This window comes from Lycorma delicatula, chromosome 1, assembly GCF_047948215.1.
Source record: "Lycorma delicatula isolate Av1 chromosome 1, ASM4794821v1, whole genome shotgun sequence".
Lineage (NCBI taxonomy): Eukaryota > Metazoa > Arthropoda > Insecta > Hemiptera > Fulgoridae > Lycorma > Lycorma delicatula.
The window spans coordinates 87,066,951-87,090,422 of record NC_134455.1 but is presented as its reverse complement, the minus strand read 5'-3'; the positions used below and the strand labels follow the sequence as shown (position 1 = coordinate 87,090,422).

The 23,472-nt window shown below is 32.6% G+C and overlaps 1 protein-coding gene across 3 annotated transcripts in view; it reads left to right on the top strand.

The window, feature by feature from the left end:
• Window positions 1-23,472, top strand: part of LOC142319837 (nucleolar pre-ribosomal-associated protein 1) — a 246,924-nt gene that overhangs the window by 19,978 nt on the left and 203,474 nt on the right. Inside the window, exons 1-3 of one of the 3 annotated variants that reach the window (XM_075357512.1) lie at window positions 4,488-4,575; window positions 7,791-7,982; window positions 10,331-10,505. In XM_075357512.1, the coding sequence (XP_075213627.1) occupies window positions 7,802-7,982; window positions 10,331-10,505 (356 nt within the window). In that variant the 5' untranslated portion in view covers window positions 4,488-4,575; window positions 7,791-7,801. Of the gene's footprint in view, window positions 1-4,487; window positions 4,576-4,605; window positions 4,788-7,790; window positions 7,983-10,330; window positions 10,506-23,472 lie in introns of those variants that run through there. The other 2 variants (XM_075357518.1, XM_075357521.1) reach the window with 2 other exon arrangements.

Genomic DNA, 23,472 nt, shown 5'->3' with positions numbered 1-23,472 from the left:
GTTATAACTACCCTTCAAGATGAGGATGAAATTAAGAACACTCCAAACGAAATCGTAGAGTTATTATCCAATCACTTCGAGACGGCCAGCTAAACGGATAACTACGAAGAAGATTTTCGGACGAAAAAAGCAGAACTTGAACGACTACTAAATTTTAGAACTGAGTATAATTACTCATACAATGTACCATTTAAAATGGAAGAATTCGTGAAAGCGTTGGAGAAGCAGGCAACACAGCTGCTGGTCCAGATGAAATCCATTATAAGATGATCAGACAGCTGAATACCACTGCAAAAGCAGATTATTAGAACTGTATAATCAAATATGGCAGGATGGAATGTACCCGCAGCAGTGGAAAAAAGCACATGTTGTTCCAGTACGAAATAAAAATAAAAATTTAACAGATCCCAATAGCTACCATCCTATTTCTTTGACGTGCGCTATGGGATAAATACTTGAAAAAATGAATAAGAATTGACTCGTTTGGCTTATAGAAAAAGAAAACCTGATATCACCATATCAAGCAGGTTTTCGGCAATACCATTCTACCACCGGTCAAGTGATCAACTTAGAGAATATTATATACAATAGCTTTATTACAAGGAAGCATTGTGTCAGTCTTCTTTGATCTTCAGAAGGCTTTCGATATGACCTGGCGTCATGGTATAATGCTCCAGATACATGAATGGGGCATTCGTGGCAAACTGCCAGTCTTATTGAGCAACTATATGAATGACCACACTTTCCAAGTACGTGTCAACAACGAATATTCATCTATAAAAACCTTGGAAAATGGCATACCACAAGGTTCACCGTTGAGCGGTACCTTGTTTACCATCGCCATTAATAAATTGATATTAGGCATTCCAGTAGAAATCAGCAAAAGTTTCTATGTTGATGATTTGGCAATTGTGTATGCCAGCAACAAGACTGCTATGGTGAAATACAAATTACTACGAGTGATTAATGCTCTAAATGAAGTTGCGAGGAATAATGGATTCCAATTTTCTCCAGAAAAAACGTGTTGTATACACTTCTGTAGGAAGAGAACTTCTCATGAAAATCCTATTTTGACAATTGGCAACAATCCAATACAATATAAGGACAACGTGAGATTTTTAGAACTGGTATTGGATAAATCCCTTACGTGGGGATTACATATACAGGACTTGAGTGATAGATGCAAAAAATTTCCTAAACATTATAAGATGTTTATTGAACATCAATTGGAACTCAGATAAACAAATATTATTGAGACTATATAAGGCATTGGTTCAATCGAAACTAGACTACGGATGTATTTTATAGTATCACCATCAGGGTCGTCATATGCAAGGTTGTAAAGGGCCCTTACATTTTATTTAAAAGCACAAACAACACAAAAAGATTAAGACACAACAACAAAAAAACAACACTTATGGGGTGTAAAGGGCCCCGATCTTAAAATTTGAGATAAAATTCTCAAAGAACATGAAAGTAAAAAATATAAGTCTATACAATACCATTATCTCCTTCTACCTGTCTCGTTTATTTATTATTTTTAGCACCCTCGGGGCGACCAGAACCGCCATTAAGCAGTATATCAGTCGCCCCAGGATGCCATGGCAGTTGACTCCCCTCTATAAACAGTCCCATAGGACGTAACCCATCGGGGTCCTCCCAGCGTCATAAGAGCAATCTGACCACCAGTTCAGGATGGCCAAAAAGCTCCTCGGCAAAGAGGCTACCCTTCCCGGTTCTGACCTACTTGGCTACAGGCATGCATTGCGCTTACAGCTCACAGCTTGGATCCAATAAATTTTTTTTAATACCTGTAGAATTTAGTTGTTAAATAACTTAAAAAAAGACGCTTTACTTCTAAAAGCAATTTCTGTTCATGAATCATGATAGACTGAAAAGATATACATGGATACTCATCTGAAGTAGTTCAAATATATATATATTTTACTCATATATAGTTATATTTTGAGAATTTGGGATGTCTCTTTTATTATTTCTTTATTGATAAAATATGTTTATTTTTAAACCATAGTTTTATAATAGAAAAGTTATATTCTTAATTAGATAAAAGAAGTAAGGTGTGAAATGAAGGAAGTGTGTTTTTGTTGTGTTTTATGAATTTGAAATGATTTGTTATATTTATACCACATGTTTTCATCACATTGAAACACTGAAATAATAGTAACAAAAAAAAAAATATCAATAAAATATATTTCTACTTTAATTTCATTGTAAAAATAGATTCAAACATTTTAAGCTATAACTAAAAATTTTACAATTTTTCAACCAAGATTGCCATTAGTATATTAATTTACTTCTGTACATTATTTGATTACTTACAACTTTAAATTGAAACTAACTGATGTTCAGGTGTTCATAGTGTTTGTTAGCTTATGAAGTTAAGAAAAATATTTTCAGTGAATTTAACAGTGACTCTCAAATTAGTGAACAAGTTCATAAAGCTTTATATTAAAATTCAATATATTATTTTTCATATTGTTAAAAGAAACCAAGAAATAAGTTGTACTGAGTGGTTGCAGTTACTACAGATACAAATTTTGCATTGTATTTTAATAATACAAATTTTGCATACCATTTATTTTATCCATTGGTTTTTGTTTTAAGTATTATGACAATTTTGAACAGTGCAAGAAGTAATAATTATCTATTTGCTTAAAAATAAGACCCCTTTTTTTAACACAATTTTACCCCAAAATCTGGGGGGGTCTTATATTGAAGGTGGGTCTTACAAACGGGTTTTTCGGAAAATGAAAATAAAAGTAACTGTATTACTGAATTTAGTTTTTATTAAACACTAACTATTGTTAGTTATACAGATAAAAAGGTCTTGTTATTTGAGGATGCATGCTATTTGACATCAGACACGTGGCTTTGTTCAGGTTCACAGGTACTGGTATGTCTGAAAACAGAAATGAATGACTTACGAATTAATGGTTCGAACCAATTGCCATTATTTTGATAACAATGCAAAAAGTGCGGTATTGTGTTTTAATTACCTGAAACACAGTTGTTTACTCGGAGTCACTACTGCTTTCATCATCATCCTCACCTTCACCATCACTGATGTCAGTCTCCCTCGATTGTGTTGTCAGAATCCTCATATATGAGGTGATCTTACATTCCATCTAATGTGCACGAGATGCCAATCTTCTTGAAACTCTAGATTATCATTTTTGAAGTAATTTCTTCTCAGGCTTTGACAGTCCACTTGTAAAGAAGCTCTATTAAAGGTTTCTGCATTTGTCCACTCTTCGTGAATGTTGATCTGCCATCCATTTAGTGTAAAACTTCTTAATGTAGTCTTTGAATGGCTTATTGATGCTCATGTCCAAGTGTTGCAGTACAAAAATGAGGACTCCTGTAATAACTGTAGCATTTGTGTGCATTTCATTGATTTGATTCTTCACAGAATCTTCAAGATGGCCATGAAGCTATCTAAAAAGAGAAGTTCTCGTTTCTTTAACATTGCTCCAGAACAGCGATTTGAAATGTCTTCTACACTGTCGCACATTAGTTTCGTCTCCATTCACTCCTTATGTTGTATGCGAACATGTAAACCTCTTGGTAGTTTTCCCTTCGGTAGAGTTTTTCTTTTAAAAATGATTAATTTTTTTATGATAAATGATCAATATTTTTCCATTTGCACAACTGGCTAACATATCTGTGCATCTCATTTTTTCTGCTTCAGCTGTTTTCACCCGTAAACTGGATTCAGCTACTTTGTTTACAGTTGTGTTTCGCAGTATTTAAAAAAAGACAGGTGTTTCCAGTCTGAGTTATGAGGTACTGATTTTTTCTTCTTTCACGTAGTATGTATCGTTGAAACTCCAAAACTTTGTCAGCATATTATGCTGGTAGTTGGTACAAAGAAGTTGTCTCAATCCCTTTCTTCTCATTAATCGCACCACCCACCCATGACTGGCTTGCATTTAGTTGGCCCAAGTCACTTGCATTTACTTGGTGTTTTGCTACTAAACGCCCTTTCATTTGTATCATTTCACAGGTTACTACATAGCACTCTCTTCTCTTCTCTTCCACCCACTCAACCACTGTATCATCCACTGCAGGATGGCATCCTTTTTTAGGACCATGAAAAGATACGAGTTTTTTTTTCGCAGCTTTAAGTTTATTTCTGATTTCTCCATTGTCGAATCATATTTGGTTGTACCGAACACCTAAAAGGGTAAAATTTGTCTTTGGCTAACAACTAATAACTGTACGTACAGTAAAAAACAAACTCCCGAAGAACTGTTTTTCTAGAAATTACAGGCTATCAAACTAATGGGTTTAACATTCTCATAATTTTTTTTCTAAGATTTGTCCGCAAAACTCGGGGTCAATTTACGAATATAATACGGTTTTGTCGACTAAAACGTTTTGCGAGATTTGTTTTCTGATATCCGACTATCGATTTTTATGAACTATCGTTCATGAATGTTAAACCGATTCCTACGTAAGTAAAGAACAACGGCGTTAGTTTGAATTCACGTGCTAGTGTTTAGGTTATGTCTATTAGTTGTGATCATTTTTTGTTGATATATTAGAGGATTGATGGTATTGTTTTATTTACGATCTTTTAAAGAAGATTTTGTCTGAGATTTGTTTGATTGGAGTCCTATAGGCCCTTATCGAAATTTTATTACCGAGTAATTACTGGCGTTACTATTGTGACATTTTCATTATTGTGATTAAGCCGAATGTGACTTTTGGTTGATTTATTATGATGATGGCAGTTTCCTTCTTAAACTCTGAGAATTTTCTTATGTGTATGATTTTTCTTTTCTTTAATGGATTTCGATTTTTTCTGTCACTAAATTGAGTGGTTGTTTGTCTCCAATGTTATCAGTTTTGGTGTGTTGTATTAATTATGTATGTGATTTTGTAATTAATGTGTGTTATGTTAATTGTGTGACTATGTAATTATGTCTGGTGTTGTCTGCCTTCAGTTATTTTGTATATATATATATAGTAATTTTCTGTTTACATGTCTCTTGTTTCTTTAATAATACCATTTTTTGTGCCGCTTCCGTGGCTCATTTGCTGGAAGTGCTACCATATATGTTTATTGGTACTCTGTAAATTTGTGTTAGGGGGGTTGACAGATTTTACTCAGCCTTTTCATTTATCTCGTCATTCTCACTATTTATGCTTATTTAAAGTCATATTACCTGTGTTTTTGAAATTTCAAAGAGAATAGAAAAAATTAAAGCATTAACAATATTTTTTTGGTTTTCATAAAGTTTGTATTGGGCAGAAAGTCTTAGTTGTTGGTCAGTATGTTCATTTTAAACTTACAGAAATCTGACGATTTATTGTATTTCATAATACAATATAGCCCTATTTATTATTTATAAATTTATAACTTATTTAATATTAATATATTTCATAATAATATTTAATTTAGTTTTTGATAAAAAATTTTTAATTTATCCATAACTGACAAAAATCATTTTGAATTATTTGATTTGGATCAATTGCTTTAGTTCTCATTGTATTTATCCAATTTTATTTAATATTTAATATTGCTTGCATAACTGTTTTTGTTAAGATTTAGGCATATGTCTTTTAAAAACCTGTTCTATATGCTACCCATGTTGCTGATACAAGTATTTTTTTTCACTTCAATTTTCACATTCTTCTTTAATTTTTTGGTGTGTACCTGTTTAATATCTTCTTACAAGTTTTACATTTCAAACAATTTTTACTACTGATAAATCTGCTTGTACTTTATAATAGTAATATCAGTAATGTACTTTCAACTGGAACAGCTTTGTGTTTAGGAAACAACTTTCTATAGTCTGTGTGTATATATATATATATATATAAGCTATGTTAGTTTATAACATAGCACAATCACGTAAGCTTTGTTATAACATTAATGAGTACTTTTATCTAAGATTGAGCTAATTTCAGAATTCTTCCCCTTCAGAGTAGTGTTTACTCTGAAACTTGTGTTTTTATCTAAGATTGAGCTAATTTCAGAATTCTTCCCCTTCAGAGTAGTGTTTACTCTGAAACTTGTGTTTTACATACATCCTGGTTTATTTTATATGAGTTGTTCTGTTGTTAAATGTTTATTTGCCCCTTTTTTGTTTTGTAAGTAGTTATTTATTGTCTGAACTTGTGTTTTTTGAAACGTTTATAAATTTTTGTCATAAGCATCCCTTTTATTCTTAAGAGTATTTGTTTCTATAAGATTGCTTAGACTTAAATAATTCTGCCCTTATATGTAGTCACAGTATTAGTCAGAGCTAATAACAAAGGAATATTTTTATTTACCTTCTTAAAAAAATATGCAACAGCTTCATTTAACTGTATTCCTATCATTCTTCCATAACCTGAAAATTTTCTAAATTTTGTTTAGATCCCTGAATAATGTTGGGTGGTGTAAATGAAGAATTATCGGTTCATGATGTATGCTCTTATTAATTGTTCATTATACTTTTTGTGTGAATATTAATTAATTATTAAACGAAGATGTTCAAATTTATTTTACAGAAGATATGATACATGAACATTCCAAGAGAGTTTTCCATTATATGTAACCAGTAGAATTTGTTGAACAAACATTTTGTGTGGTATTTTGGTTATTAGTTATAAGATATGAAGTAAATAAAAATTACTTTAAGTAGCAATTCTATATATCTAATTCTGTTTCCTTTGTATTATCAAATCAGTACAAATTTTTCAAACATACATTTGTTTCTTGACATTTTAGATTTGTTTATTTCCAGATTTATTTGGCTTCTTAAAAAAAGATAAAGGAGTAGTTTTCTGTTTTATTATCTTTTAATTTTGATTTATCATGTGGGAATCTTTTGAAAAATTTGATGAGACTAGGAGTTTAAATGAAGCAATAATACTTTTCTGGTTGGTTTGTGTTTAATGAGGGTTTTTGGATAGTTTTCAAGAAAATACAACATGTATATTTTACTGTAACCATAACTGTTATGGTCTCTCTTTGTCAATTCATGTTCCAAAAAACTACATTAGTGAAACATAAATATTTAAAGAGTTACAAAAGGTTTTTGAAAATGGGTTTATAATTCTTTTTTTAATTACTTATTTACAAGTAATAGTATTGTTTTCTCCTACTTTAAAGTCTCCCTGAATTATTTTGTATTGCTTTCATCAAAAAATAATTGCATTGTTTGAGTTGGGCATTTTTATGAAATTGAGGATTACTCAAGTGATTGCTATACAAATTAATGTTTTCTTACAAATTTAAGAAGTATGACTGGTGCAAAATACTGATGTATTTATTTATTTATAAAATAAATATTTATTACATTACTTATTTGAAATATTTATTGTGAAATTTTCCTTAAGAATTATACTTTATGTGATTACAAGATGATGGAGCATTACTTAATAGATTATTATGTAAAATTAAAAAAAAACGTTAATATTAATATATTAAAATAAACCGAAGCATATACATGTACCTGCTGCACATGTGTATTACTCCATGGGATCGTAAACTGTAAACTGTGGAACAAAAGTGAGATAAAGAAAATCACATAATAAAATAAAGTTTTTTTACACATTGAATTATGACTGGGGCAAAATATTTATCTGGTCTGTCATATTTATTTTGACATTTTTGTGGAAGATTTACACTTTTTGTGCTTGTGTGATTTAATATATCAAAAAATAAAATAAAAATCAGATTAGGAACATTTTTAATTTGTTCTACTATTAATTATTAAAATAGCTTGTAAAAAAGTAGATATTTTTTGATAGAATAGTAATTCTCCATATTTTTTCAGAATTAAAAAAAATGGATGAGGAACCAGCTAATAAAAAGAAACGTTTGTCCAAGATGAAAAATGACTCTGAAGATACTGAAATTAGAAACTCAGAGAAAATTGTTGATAATGGAAACAGTAAGAATGTAAAAACTTCAAATTTTGAACCACATTCTCTAAGAAAAAAATTAAGAGAAAATACTGCTCTACAAGGTAATTGTTTTTTGTTTTTTTTTTTAACTGGATCTGAATACTGTGGGCTTAAAATAATTTCTAAGGTAGTTTATTCTTAAAATAAATTGCAAATGCATAAGAACCTATTAAAGTGGGAATTTGCAGGATAATGCTACTGAAGTGGGATTTATTGTGTAATTATCGTTTATTATTAATCAGTAATAATCGTTCTTTGCTGATCAGTTTTAAGGTTTCATAATGCAAAAAATTTAAGGTGGTGTCTTCGTATTCCCCAATTACTTTTCTATTAAGCTGAGTAATTTTATTTCATAACTTACAATTTTTCTTCATAGTGATGAAAAACTAAAGAAGAATACTCTTTGTGACTACTTTCTTACTTAAATTTAATTTAAACACCTTTGTGAAATATATAAAAATCTGTATTCTACAAGAAATATGCTTTTCAGTTCAGAAACATATCTTGATACTAATCTCGAACATCAGAACTGAGCACTATGATGTATTGTGTACCAACTCTGCTCTGTAGATACATTTAAAGTTACTGTGTGACAATGACCTGCAAGGCTTTCAAGTAACCAATGTTTTGGATGGTCATTGTTTAGATGATGATTATTACTCTACTTTATTTACCTTATTGGTACAGCAAATATTATAAAATGTAATTTAATTTTATATGCTGTTGCCATTGATACATGTATCTTCTCAAAATATGAGAATATTGGTTTCGTGGCAATTGTTTTTGTTGAATCCTGAAAAGATTAAGAGTTATTCATGAAAAAATAAAAATATAATAAATTTTATATTCATTCATCACGTGTTATAATTTCAGGAGGTGCGAATAAGTGACTGTAGAGAATTTCTTTAAATGCAAAAATGGAATTATATGGCTATTGAATGGTACCAATAATATGATTTGTTCAGAAGTTGTTGCCCGATTTTACATTATTGTAAAAGAAAAATGTAGACATAAAACAAGCACCAAATTAAAGAGAAAAACTGTAGTTACCTTGACTGAACTCCATAAATACATTTTAGTGAATTAATTTAAATCCTGCTGTACTTCGTTAAGAACATAGAAGTGGCAGTTAGAATTTCCTCTGTGATTGGCTCTTTCAAGGGGTAGATGTTGTTGATGAATACAATGTACTCATTTTTTCAATGCTTTTATTATTGACTTAACTAATCTGAACATTTCTTATCTTAATACTTTCTGTTTCTTTAGCTGCTTGTCCCAATGGTTAAATATTTTGATGTGGAGGGTTATTCCTTTTACATTTGTGTTACAGATTCACATCTTATTCACCAGAACATGCACTGAATTTTCCTCTGTATACACTGTATCATAAGCACTAAGAGTGGCATTTTCCACGATGTAAGGCACCTTTCCTTGTGCTCCCACCCAAGACTTTCAGACATTATGAATTTTATCATTTTTCTCTGTAATTTTTGTTTGTTTCATGTTTCCATAATTATTAATTTATTACAGTTATTTTAAAATATGTTGTACAATTATATTTTATGAACACACTATATTATTTTATGTAAAGTGTATTTAAAAATTTAGCTCAGTTATAACACCGGATCACAAGAAATGCATAATGTATCTGCTGATCCAAAGGGCTTGAACAAGATCTTTTCTGTTTGGGGTTAAGCATGTTTAAAAATTCATTTTTGACAATAAAAATAGTAAATAGTAATCATCAAATTTTAAAGGAAAATTGATGAATTACTTTTATTAGGTAATATATTTAAGTACAGATATCTAAATTTAGATAATTATTTAAATGTAATATATTCAAAATGAATAATTGAATTATTTAATACATTTTAATATTTACCAAAGAGGAGATTACTGTGATTTTTATGTTTGCAATGTCAAATTGCAGTCTGGTAAGTTATATGTCTTTTACTCTATTTGACAAGTTTATATCACTTAATTTTATATTTAATCTATTGTTCAGTCTGGTTCTTGTGATCCACTGTCATATGCTATAAAATCAATAACTATTAAACCAAATTAAGTAATTTGGTACTTTTTATGTAATTTTGGTACTTATTTTTAATAAGTTTTCAATCTTGTTGAGTGATATTTTATTTATTCATAGAATCAAACTCAGACTTGATTGATTAATGAATGTGTGTGGTCATATAGTTTTTTGTTGCAATACCTATCTGGCTAGAAAAGAAGTACAGGTGACATAATAAACTGTATTTTTCAACATGTAGGCAAAGCTGGCTAAAACAGCTAAACAGCTTATGTATCTGCGTTATGTATATCTTGGTAATTTTTACTTCACTTTTACTATATTTTCTTGGCTTCTATTAACAGTGCTTTCACAAATTAATTTAATTTATTATAATTTCAGCTGTTAAGTTACTGCTAGCAGCTAATGATGATCCTGGATGTGATGCAGTTAAAAGTTATATTAATGCTGGAGGTGGACCACTTGAATTACTTCAGGTCATTAACAACTCTGATATGAAAAAGAATCTCACATGTGCAAGTCCTGTTTTTTCTGCTGTTCAGCTTGTTATTATGAAGTAAGACTTACACATATTAGTGTCGTCTCTTAGTATCTTAGTAAATGGGTTGGATCTTAATAAATCAAAAATAAAAGTTTTGGGAAAAAATGTTTCAGAGAAAAACATTAATTTAGTTGATGATTTTGAGACAGTTTATATATATTTTTGAAACCTATACAACACTCAGGGTACTAATTAAGTAATAAAAGATAATAAAATAAATTAGGTCAGTTAAGTTATATGATATCAGGTCACTCAGAGGAAGCCCACTGGGTTGGTCTGGTGGTGAACATGTCTTCCCAAATCAGCTGATTTGGAAGTCGAGAGTTCCAGCATTCAATTCCTAGTAAAGTCAGTTATTTTTACATGGATATGAATATTAGATCAGGATACTGGTGTGTTTTGGTGGTTGGGTTTCAATTAACCACACATGGTTAATCTCAGGAATGGTCAAACTGAGACTGTACAAGACTACACTTCATTTACACTCATACATATCGTCATTCATCCTCTGAAGTATTATCTGAACGATAGTTACCGGAAGCTGAAACAGGAAAAATAAGAAAGAAGAAGAAGGTCACTCAGAGGAATGATCTGATTTTTGTTGTTGTTTTTGTCTAATGTGAAATGCTTCCAACAATGGAAACATTCACTTAGATAAGTGTATTACATCAGAAGGCGAATACTTCATAAGAAGAAGACTTTGCAGGAGACAAGTCATTGAATTAGCAGGTTAAAAATCTTTGTTTAATTTTAAAAGAAGCCAAGGTTCTTTTTATCACACTTTGTATCTACTTAAAATTAGGTGTCCTTTGTTTAAATGGGTTGGTTTTGTTTCATATATTTTATAGTTTAGTAGAGTTTTTTCATTAAATTCAGCCATATGTTCCTTCAAATGTATAAAGCTATTTGTACCTGTTTTATCTCTATAAAAACTATTGGATTCATTATACTTTGTTGCTTTTCACCTTGCTTCTAAATCTATCTTCTATCTTAAAATCATGTTCAAGGATTATAATTACTGAGCTTCTTAGAAACAGTTATAATTATTGAACATTTTATAATATGAGGCAGGTTTTTAAAGTAAGATCCATTTTGAATTTACCGCCTAAATATGTGATGTAAACAGATGGCACTTGCATAACTTTGTTATTTCAATCGATAGTCATTCGGTAGTCAATCACTAGTCATAGCAGCAATTTATTCACTTTGCATCTAAAGGAAATTAAATAGTTTATAGTTTCCTTCAGAAACTAAATGATGTAAAATAACAAAATAGATGTGCTACATCACATTTAATAAACTGGCTTCTGTACATCATCAAAATTTAAAATGTTTGGTGTAGTTCCACTTCATGCTCTTGGGTATTGATTTTTAGCATTCAGTTCCACTAAAAATGAAAATAATAATAAAATAAATAAATAATTTTTTGTCTACATGTCTACTCGATTAAGAACAACTCATCAGATTTGAATTCTATATGATTTTCACTATTTAAAAACTTGATTGTCCGTGAGAATATATATTTTAAAAATAATATGGTAGCAAAGAAGCCCTTTTTACTACCTTGTGCAAAGTAAAGGAAGTATTATAATAGGAAAAATTTTGGTTTTCAGATTTCAACAGGAATATCCATTTTGACCATCCCTGAATCCATTTTGACTAGTTTCAGCATAACGTCTGTACATACATACGTACATATATATCTTGCATAACTCAAAAACAATTAGCTATAGAATGTGTTGAAATTTTGTATCTAGGACTGTTGTAACATCTAGTTGTGCACCTCCTTGTTTGATTGCAATCGACTGGGACAAAAATGTGTATACAGTCGACCTCTAAATAAATTTGGTTTTTGGAATTTTTCTTAACTGCAGTAATAAGCCCTCGTTAGGAGCTTTTCAATGATGTATTATAAGTGGTACTTATTTTCATTGATTTCAGGGTTACAGCCAAATAAAATTTTAATTAACGAAATATTGGATCTTACAAGGGAAGGTACATCAGTTCGAATCCGACTTCATACACATATATGTTTTTAAACTTTTTTTGAAGTCTGACAGAACTTCTCCATTTTCATAAATATTACACACCAGTTGGTATAATCTATCTATCACTTCCTCACCTATATGGTGCAGTATTTCTTCATGTATCCCGTATATCCCAGGAGCCTTTCTGCCACTCAAATCTTTTAATGCTCTCTTAAATTCAGATCTTAGTATTGTATCTCTCTTTTCATCCTCTTTGACTTCTTCTGTAACACCAGTTTCTAATTCATTTCCTCCATATAACTCTTCAATATATTCCGCCCACCTATTGACCTTTTCTTTCGTATTATAAATCGGTGTACCATCTTTATTTGAAACATTAGTAGATTTTAATTTATGCACCACAAAATTCTCCTTAACTTTCCTGTAAATTCCATCTATTTTACAAATGATCATTTGTCTTTCCACTTCTGAACACTTTTCTTTAATCCACTCTTCTTTCGCTAATTTTCGAGGATATGGTTGAAGAACCTCCTGACCTAAAGGCGTCGGAGTTATCTATATGAAAAAAAACATAAAAAAGAAAAACCGGAGCACATACAACTAAATTTTATATCGCTTCCTAAGTACATTTATTTATTTTTATTTTTTTAATTATTTATTTATATTTTACCCTTATGAACATTATTCAGTGGAATGTTAGAGGTCTTTGATGCTGCATTGAAGATATTGGAGTACTGGCACCCAAATATGATCCAATAATCACGTGCTTCCAGGAAACTCATCTTCCACAACATTACCCGATAGCACTCAGAGGATACTTCTGTGAGAGATATGACTGTATAGTAGATGGTAGAGAGAGTGGTGTAGTGGCTATTTTCATGAAGGATGAGGTATTGGCTACAAGGATTCAACTGACCACTCTCGTTCCTGCTGTTGCAGTAAAGAGCTCTACCCCTTTCAAGTTACATATCTGCAATCTATATCTCTCACCGAACACTGAGTTCAGTGCTCTAGATATCTCAAATCTCCTTACTCAAATACCATCTCCATCGTTAATAGTAGGAGACTTCAATGCCCACCATGTTTTCTGGGGCTCGACCTTCTGCTCCACTCGAGGAAATATAGTGCACAGTCTGAGACAAGACTTAGACCTTTGCTGAATAACGGATCTCATACATTCATGTCTTTATCATTTGGTACTATGTCTAACATCAATCTCTCCATATGCTCGCTGAATTTACTCCCTCATCTTAGTTGGTCTGTTTGTGATGACTTTCACGGCAGTGACCACAAACCAATTATTATTGATTTCGGTGTGGACCACGAGATAAGGAGAAGGCCACGGAGGTGGATTGTTGAAAGGGCAGATTGGGATGGATATCATAAAGCCTTCCTGTCACAGTATGACGACAGTGTGAACATTTTTGAGCAATGTTCCTCTTTTACGTCCATGATGCTCGAAACTTCCAGCAGGTATATCCCACAAACATCGGGTAATCCTAAACGTCCTTCCGTTCCATGGTGGAATGATGATTGCAAATGTGCTATTAAGAATTGACTGTGAGCGCTACGCAAATTCAATAATAACTGAATATCTAAATTTGTACCGCAGGGCTAGAGCGGTGTGCCGTCGGGTCTTCTTGAACGCTAAAAGGAATTCATGGACGAAATATGTGAACACCAGCTCACATACTATTACCACGTCTACTGTGTGGAGAAAAATCCATGCAATTTTCAGATCGCCAAGGCAATCTATTCTCGGTCTCATTGATGAAGGAGAACTCCTTTCAGCAAATACTTAAGCAAAATCTTTCCGCTCGGTGTCTCTCACTTCATCATATACTAATGACTTTCAGAGGTACAAAGCACAGATGGAAATATTGGCGTTAAACATTGGTGATTCTGTTGGTGAATTGAACAATCCATTCTTATTTAAAAAATTGTTACACGCACTTAAGAACTCACGTGACACTTTCCCTGGACCATACAACATTCGCCTTTGTATGCTTTCACACCTTCCTAACTCAGCACTACAACATCTTTTGAGTATTTGCAATGGTTTATTCTCCGAACAAGTCTTTCCGCCCGGCTGGTCAGAAGCATTTATTATACCAGTACTAAAGGCTGGTAAAGACAAAATCGATCCCTCCAGCTACCGCCCTATTTCTTTAACAAGCGTGTTGTGTAAAATAATGGAGAGTATGGTAAACCGCAGGCTTACGTGGTACTTGGAGAAACATGGCTTTCTTTCTTCGGAACAGTGTGGTTTCCGACAAGGAAGATCTTCTATTGACCATTTAGTGTCATTGGAGACGGCCATACAAAACGCCTACCTGAATCGCCAACACCTCGTTGCTATCTTCTTCGATATTAAAAAGGCGTACGACACAGCCTGGCGACGTGGTAATCTTAACACTCTCAAGAGATGGGGAATCAGGGGCAATATGCTTGCTTTTATCTGGGGGATTCTTAAATCACCGAACGTTTCGTGTTCGTGTAGACTATTCTCTTTCAGACAGTGGCGTCTCGGAAAATGGAGTACCTCAAGGTAATGTATAAAGTGCCACCTTGTTTTCTGTAGCCATAAAAAGCATTACCAATTCTGTACAGGCTCCTGTCTCATGTTCTCTATTTGTTGACGATTTTGTTATTTACATTGCGAGCCGCTTAATACCCATTGCAGAGCGACTCCTACAGAACACTATATTTCGCCTTGAGGCTTGGTCCAGGACTACTGGTTTCACATTTTCATCCGACAAAACAAAATATGTAGTCTTTTCTCGGCTACGGAACCCTTCTATTTCGCAGGTTCTTCTGAACTTATTGCTGTCTCTTCTTATGTCAAGTTTCTAGGTTTACTTTTTGATAGCTGCCTTACTTGGGTCAAATATATGAAGGAATTGAGGACAAAATGTTCCAAACTTTTAGATATGATGCGGGTCCTTAGTAACACCAATTGGGGAGCCAATCGGTCATGTATGTTACATTTTTACTATTCTCTTGTTCGTTCCCATTTAGATTATGGTTGTGTCGCCTACTCTTCAGCTCGTCAAACCGTGCTTAAAATGCTGGACGGTGTGCATCATGCTTTTCTTCGGCTTGCCACAGGTGCGTTTAGATTAAGCCCTATCGCAAGCTTACTTGTAGACTGTGACGAGCCATCACTTTGGGATAGACAAGATCAGCTTTTGTTATCTTATTTTGCCCATCTCAAAGGACAGCCAAATCACTCGGCTTTTGAAACAGTTCTTAGGAATCCTAATTTAAAGAGGTATGAGGACTGTCCACGCAGTACTGCGCCTGTGGGTGTCCGTACCCGACGTCTGCTTCAGCATATAAATGTTGACACTCCCTCGTTCTTTCCATCGTGTCCGTGCTCATATCCTCCGTGGAGAATAAATTTTACATTTGACCTTACAACATAAGATAAACGATCAACACCACCTACTGTTTTCCAGCAAATGTTTCAGTATATTCTCACCAAGACGAACCCAGATGCACTGATATACACCGATGGATCGAAACAAGATGGTACCACTGGTTGTGCTTTTGTTATCAATGAAAGAACTGATATGTTTGGCCTACCCGGTATTATGAGTGTGTTCACCGCTGAACTACTCACTCTAAATAGGGCTCTGAATATCATTAACCCTAAATATAAAAACATTCTTATTTGCAGTGACTCATATAGTGCTCTCCAGGCGTTAGAAAACTTTTATTCCAAACATCCTGTCGTCATTGAAATTTACGACGCAATCGCTGAGTTAGGTAATCGCAACACAGAAGTAAGTTTTTGCTGGGTCCCTAACCACATAGGGATTCTAGGTAACGAAAGGGCAGATTATGCTGCCAAAGAAGCGTGTATTCAACCTCCTTTCACCAACCGAGTTACTACCTTTGATTTTATCAATCGTGTAAAACAATCAGTGAGAGCAAGGTGGCAAAGTGACTGGGCGACTACCGTCGATAATAAACTCTGGCGGATTAAAGATGCAGTGTTGCCATGGGGCTCCTCTTGCAGAAAGTCTCGTCGTGAGGAAGTGGTCCTATGCCGGTTATGGATAGGACATACGAGGATCACACATGAATACCTAATGTCAGGAGAAGTCCCACCCCTATGCACATGATGCAACTGCCACATGACTGTGCACCACATTCTCGTGACTGCATATGTTATGCAGCTTTGCGTCGTAAGTTTAATTTACCTAGAAACATCCGTGATCTCTTGTACAATAATATCGGAATTTTGGACCGGATGTTTCTGTTTTTGCATAGTACCAGGTTACTGCAAAAAATTTAATATTATCATATATATTTTTATGCCAGAAGAGTTGTAATTTTTAGCCTTTATTTTCAATTTTGATTTTTTTGGTTCTATGTCTTTAATTTTATTATCCGACAAGGGAGCCTTTTGCACAACCCATCGGACTTAGGTAAGTTTTATATAGTTTCTTTATTTGATTATTTTAATTTTTATATTTTAAACACTTCGTCTGCAGTATTAGTTTTTAGTTGTTTTTTTTTACCTTCTTGACTCTTGTTTTAATAAATTTTTATTATATGATTAATATTAATTTTTTTTTGGAGTTATTTTACCCTTTTATTAATACAATCCCGGGCAATGATAACGCTCAGGCGTTTTTCACTCACAAAAAAAAAAAAATTCTTCCATTCTTCTTATATTTTCTACTTTATCTTTTTATTCAGACCTCTTGCGATGTCCTCAAAATTATTCTTTACCTCCCCTTTCTGTAACTTCTCTAAATTCCACTGATTCATCTGATACCCTTTCTTCAGGTTTTTGAACCCCATTCTACATATCATTATCACTAAATTGTTGTTGCTATCAATGTCTGCTCCAGGATATGCTTTGCAGTCGATGAGTTGATTTCTAAATCTTTGTTTAACCATGATATATTCTGATACCTTTCAGTATCACCAGACTTTTTTCATGTGTATATTCTTCTATTATGATTTTTAAATTGGTTTGGCAATTACTAAATTATACTTTGTGCAAAACTCAATAAGTTGATCCCTTCTTTCATTCCTTTTTCCCAGCCCGTATTCCCCTGCAATATTTCCTTCCTTGTCTTTTCTGATGCTTGAATTCCAATCTCCAACTATTATTAAATTTTCATCCCTTTTTATGTGTTTAATTACTTTGTCAATTTCTTTGTATACACGCTTTACCTCATCATCATCATCATGGGTATTTGTTGGCATATAGATGTTAATCGTTGTTGGCTTAGGTTTTGATTTTATTCTTATTACAATAATTCTGTCGCTAAGCTCTTTGAAATATTCAACCCTCTTCCGTATCTTCTTGTTCATTATGAAACCTACTCCCCTGCAATATTTCCTTCCTTGTCTTTTCTGATGCTTGAATTCCAATCTCCAACTATTATTAAATTTTCATCCCTTTTTATGTGTTTAATTACTTTGTCAATTTCTTTGTATACACGCTTTACCTCATCATCATCATCATGGGTATTTGTTGGCATATAGATGTTAATCGTTGTTGGCTTAGGTTTTGATTTTATTCTTATTACAATAATTCTGTCGCTAAGCTCTTTGAAATATTCAACCCTCTTCCGTATCTTCTTGTTCATTATGAAACCTACTCCTGCCTGCCCTTTTTTGACGCTGAGTTAATTCTAAAATCACCTGACCAAAAGTTGTTTTCCTCTTCTCACCAAACCTCGCTAATTCCTACTACATCTACATTTAACCTATCCATTTCCCTTTTTAAATTTTCTAACCGACCAACCTTTTTTAGACTTCTAACATTCCATACTCTTGACTCGTAGAATATTATTTTTTAATTTTATGGTGACCCCTTCCTTAGTAGTCCCCACCCAGAGATTCAAATGGGGGACTAGTTTACCTCTGGATTATTTTATAAAGGAATTCGCCTCCATCTTTGTTACATGAAAATGCAGAGAGTTACATTTTCTTTGAAAAAAAAAAAACAGCTGTAGTTTTCCATTGCTTTCAGCTGCGCAGTACTTAGAGGATTAAGTGATATTGATATAGCTGTTCAAGTCTTCCTGACCTACACCCTTAACAACTACTGAAAGAGCTGCTGCCCTCTTTCAGGAATCATTCCATAGTCTGGCTGTCAACAGGTACCTCTCTGATATGGTTGTCCTTCGGTCCGACTACTCTGTATCACTGAGCACTCAAGCCTCCTCACCATTGGCACGGTCTCATGATTCATAGAGGGAGAATTTAGATATATTGATTTATAAATAATTATTGACCTCTGATTGTAAAAAAAAATGTTATCAATGTTAACAATAATGTTAATGTTAATAAATGTTAATAATAATAATAATAATAATAATAATAATAATAATAAAAAGTATGAAAAAAAAATCAGAAGTTATTAGTGAAATAAAATTTTATGTACTTTTAATTTTAATTAAAAAATTTTTACAATCAGAGGTTAATAATTATTAATAAATCAATATGTTTAAATTAAAAAAGGGATTAAAAAAAATATATGTTTATGAAGTTGAATTCGAATAATGTGTGCAGATTCAACACGTTCTCACTTACACCACATTTCTGCTTCAGTGACGTGAAACAAAATTATTATATAAACTAATATAAAATAAGGATATGGACACCACAAAAAAATGTGATTTTTTATGTAGTTTATGCCATTTTCTACCTTATAATACACTTTTATAAAAATAAATTGACTGTAAGAACAAAAATTAAAGTACATGCTACTTGCAATATATTTGGTCAAAAACATTTTTATTTTTCAATCTTAGAGAAGGTCTCTGTCTCTTTTCTGATATAAAATAGTTCTCTTGCCATCTTTCTGCTTATTTTGCATTTTACAAAAACTTTTTAGTAACCTATAAAACTTAAATTAACTTCTTTCTGACACATTTTTAAAAATTTCAACCTAGCCTGTTGCGTAAATATTATTCGTTTTTAATTTCCAATAGTCAGTTCCAAATTTGGCTGCCATTTTATTAAAAATAATTGCAATATCAGCTATGAATAGTTATTTTTATTTTACAAAGAATTTAAAATAATCACATAGTGATTATTGTAATAGTATTTTGTTAACTGAAATAACAATTTCAGTTAACAAAAGGGTAGAATAAAGGCTGCAAAGGAAAAAATTTCCATTAAAATTATTACTAACCTAATTTGTCAGATAGGAAATAGTTGTTTCACTTGGTATAGTGTACCATTTTTTCCAATTTAATTTTTAAAACTCATCAGTTTGGTATTTAGATGTAAAAAAACTAGATTAATCCTGCTAAGTAGACTGAGTTATCCATGGTGCACTGAAGTTTAGTATTAGAGCATAATTTAGTGGAATTTAAGTGATTCATTCATCTAAAAATGGTCTGGTAAAATAGTTCTTTTTTTATGTTTTAATGCAGTGGACTCTTTCTTAATCAAAGTTCTCTGAACCAACCATTTCATTAACTCTTTCACAAGGTAGTTAAAAAAAATTAATTCCTAATAAAATAATATTTTATTAACAAGTTTTTAATTAATAAATATTAATATTGATTGTAATTATATATGCAGTATTGCATAATTATTATGCAGTATTGTGCATATGCAGTACTTTATTATATGATTGTTTTATTTTAAAATTTTACATTCACTGCTATACTTTATAGAAATCAGTATACTTATGTATAACTAATGAATTGATACTACAAATGGAAGCATTTAGATAAAGGCTGAAGTCTTGAAGTGATGCTAAGCAAATTTATGCTTGACAATTAGTTACACGTGGTAGTGACTAATCCCTCATTTATGTCAACATTGTGTGATACAGTAAGCAATTTTCATTAATTGGATCAATTTTTTTTTATAAACATTGTGCAGTTAATATTGTTTTCAAAGAAATCATAGTGTGTATTTGTTGAATTTTGTAGCTAAATTGAAAAAATTTAAGCTTGTGTGCTTTGAATTTGCGAATGCTAAAGTTAAATTGTAGTTCATACTGTAAATATGAGATTAAAAGGAAACATGTCATTGTTTCATTAGAGAAAAAAAAAGCAGATGACTCAGTTGTAGGACTTTCCCATCACGCAGATCCTTTTCTGATGCATGACTTACATACGCATACACACACAACTTAATTTAAAATATTTATTATTTTATTTAAATATAATATTTTTTGTTTATTTAATTCACTGATTCTAACTAAAACACGCGCGCATACCATATTTTATTCACATGGGTGTGGCAGAAAAATTAGTATTTGCAAAAAAATGTATTTTGCAAATAGTAACAGTCAGGAATAACAGTGGATGACAAGCAGACAGGAATGACTCTATCTTGAACACACACACATACATACATACATCCAGAAAATTTCCATCTGATTTTTGGGTTCCTTAGGTGTCAAAATGTCAAGATCTGGTGAAAACTGCATATGCCCAAATTGGACCGATTACAATACTTTCCCTTCGAAAGCTATAACTTTGCTATAGTGTTAGATGGGAAAGTAAAATTAAAGGCATAGGAACATTAAGAAAAAGGGGAGTTGATTAAAAAATTGTGCTTGAATTTGGAGTTGGAGAAACTACGTAAAGAACTGGAAGAAACACAAAATGAACCTAAAGACCTATTGTACTAATGTATCAAGTCAAACACCTACTGTTTTAACATCTTGTTGTATGTTAGAAAAACCAGATCTATTAACTTTATTATGGTTGTGGTTTGTTCAACAAAGATATAAAGGTATGTCTTTGAGTGGCCCAGCAATTCAAGTAAAAGTTTTACATTTAAATTGGTCATTTAATAATGGTAATGTGAATTTTTCGGCTAGTAAAGGGTGGTTATCCAAATGGAAAAAAGAAATAGTGTACATGTTTTATCGATTTACAGAGAAATGTTTTCAGCTGGTTCATCAAATGCTACTAATTTTTCAAATTGGTTCATAAAAATTGTAAATGATGGAAACATGGTGGCTAATCAGATTTATAATGTATATGAAACGAGTCTGAATTACAGAATATTTCCGTGACAGAGTTTTGCCCAAAACACAGAAAAAACTCGTAGGAGATGGCGAGCATTGGCGTGGCCTGCAAGTGAATGAGGTGTCAGAGGGTGCTGGGTTGGACAGGTCTGCGGCTGAGTGCTTTGGGGGCATTCTCGAGCATGAGGGAGGTTGCTTTGATGTGGGAGGCTGTGGACACTCTGTTCCCGGTGCCTGAAGGCATTGCTCATGTTTTTAATGATTATGGTTGATGGTCTTGTGGGTAAGTAATAAGTTGGAAAGTAGTTGAGTTGTGTGTGACAACTCAACTACTTTCCTCAAGTTGTGTACTCAAAAGTACACAACTTTTGAGTGTACTTTGGTGGATAAGTTATGTCTTCATGATTGTTGTGCGCTTGTCTTGTGTTAGCTTGATTGTATGAATGTAAAAATGTGTGTGGTATGTTTTAGTACCTTTTAGGTGTTCTATTTTTCAGGGTGTTTTCCTGCTCTTGGTATTTGTGGTGTGTGTGTGTGTGTGTGTGTGTGTGTGTGTGTGTGTGTGTGTGTGTGTGTGTGTGCATGCGTGCGTGCGTGTGCGTGTGTGTGTGTGTGTGTGTGTGTGTGTGTGTGTGTGTGTGTGTGTGTGTGTGTAGTGGTCTGGTATGAATAATGTTTGCATGTGGAGACTGAATGTGTGTGTGGGTGCTTAGCCCCTCCTGAAGTAATGCTTTATTAGCAGTTTCTCAGCAGGTGGGGTAGTCAGGGGTGGAGGTTTAGTTGGTAGTGCGCAGGAATACATATGTATTTTCTGTAACAGCTTGCGGAACTTGTTAGCAAGACCAACACTGCTTTGACGCCCGTAAATGGATTTCCTCCACCTCAAAAAAAGACTTTTGCTCAAAAAGCATAACTAAATGCACCAGGTCAAAAATTGTGTAAAGGCAGAATTATTGCCTTTACTTGGCAAAGAAATAACTGCTGTTAAATAGATTACTTTGGGATCAAGTAAACTACCTCTTTTTGTCATGGGTAAATATGTAAAGCCTTGGGCTTTTAAAAGTATTTCATTATTTCTGTTTATTATTGCGTTCCAAAGGTACTGATTTCGTTTGGAAAATGAAAACATTTCTCAAATCAAAAAAATCTTTCAATAAAGGTCATTATTCTTCTATTAGTTAATGCTCCAAGTCACCCATCAACTGGTTCCCATCAACACAGTGACACTAAAGTTATGTTCCTGCCACAAAATATTATGTTGTTAATGTAATCAATTGGTGAAGATGTTATTGCATCAATGAAAAAACTATTCAAAAACGGTTACTCTCTAAAATTTAGGAAAAATACTCATGACGGTAATATTGATGTAACACAGGCTTTAAAAAAAATTCACATCTAGAATGTTATTTAAATATCATGTAGAATACAGTTTCTAATACTACATTACAAAAATCTTGGTAAAAAATTTGGTCAGCAGTTATCATGAACTCTATTACAGTCATCCCTGTGGAAGATGAATCCTTACCATTAGTGAGACAAATGCCGGAGTATGAAGCTGCTGAGGAGTAAGAGATAGTTAAATGAAGATGAGAAAGAAATGATGAAATTATTGCAGCAGTGATGAATAATATGGAATGTAATGAAAGTGAGGATGAATCTGACAAAGATCAAGAGAAAAAAAATTTCTCACGTGGAAGCGAAAATGCTCTAGAAATAGCTCTTCAGTATGTTGAACAACTGCTGACTTCAACTCCAGTCGATGTTTTGAGTCTGAAGATATGCAGTGCTTATACAGCAGACAAACGTAAGAGTAACACAAAATTGAATTGCAGGCCTCCGTGGCGCTAGTGGTAGTGTCTTGGCCTTTCATCTGGAGGTCCTGGGTTTGAATCCCGATCAGGCATGGTATTTTCACACACGCTACAAATCATTCATCTCATCCTCTGAAGAATGCCTAACGGTGGATCCAGAGTTAAAAAAAACAAAAAAAAACATAAAATTGAAGAAAATGATAAATTTTTTTGCATGGATA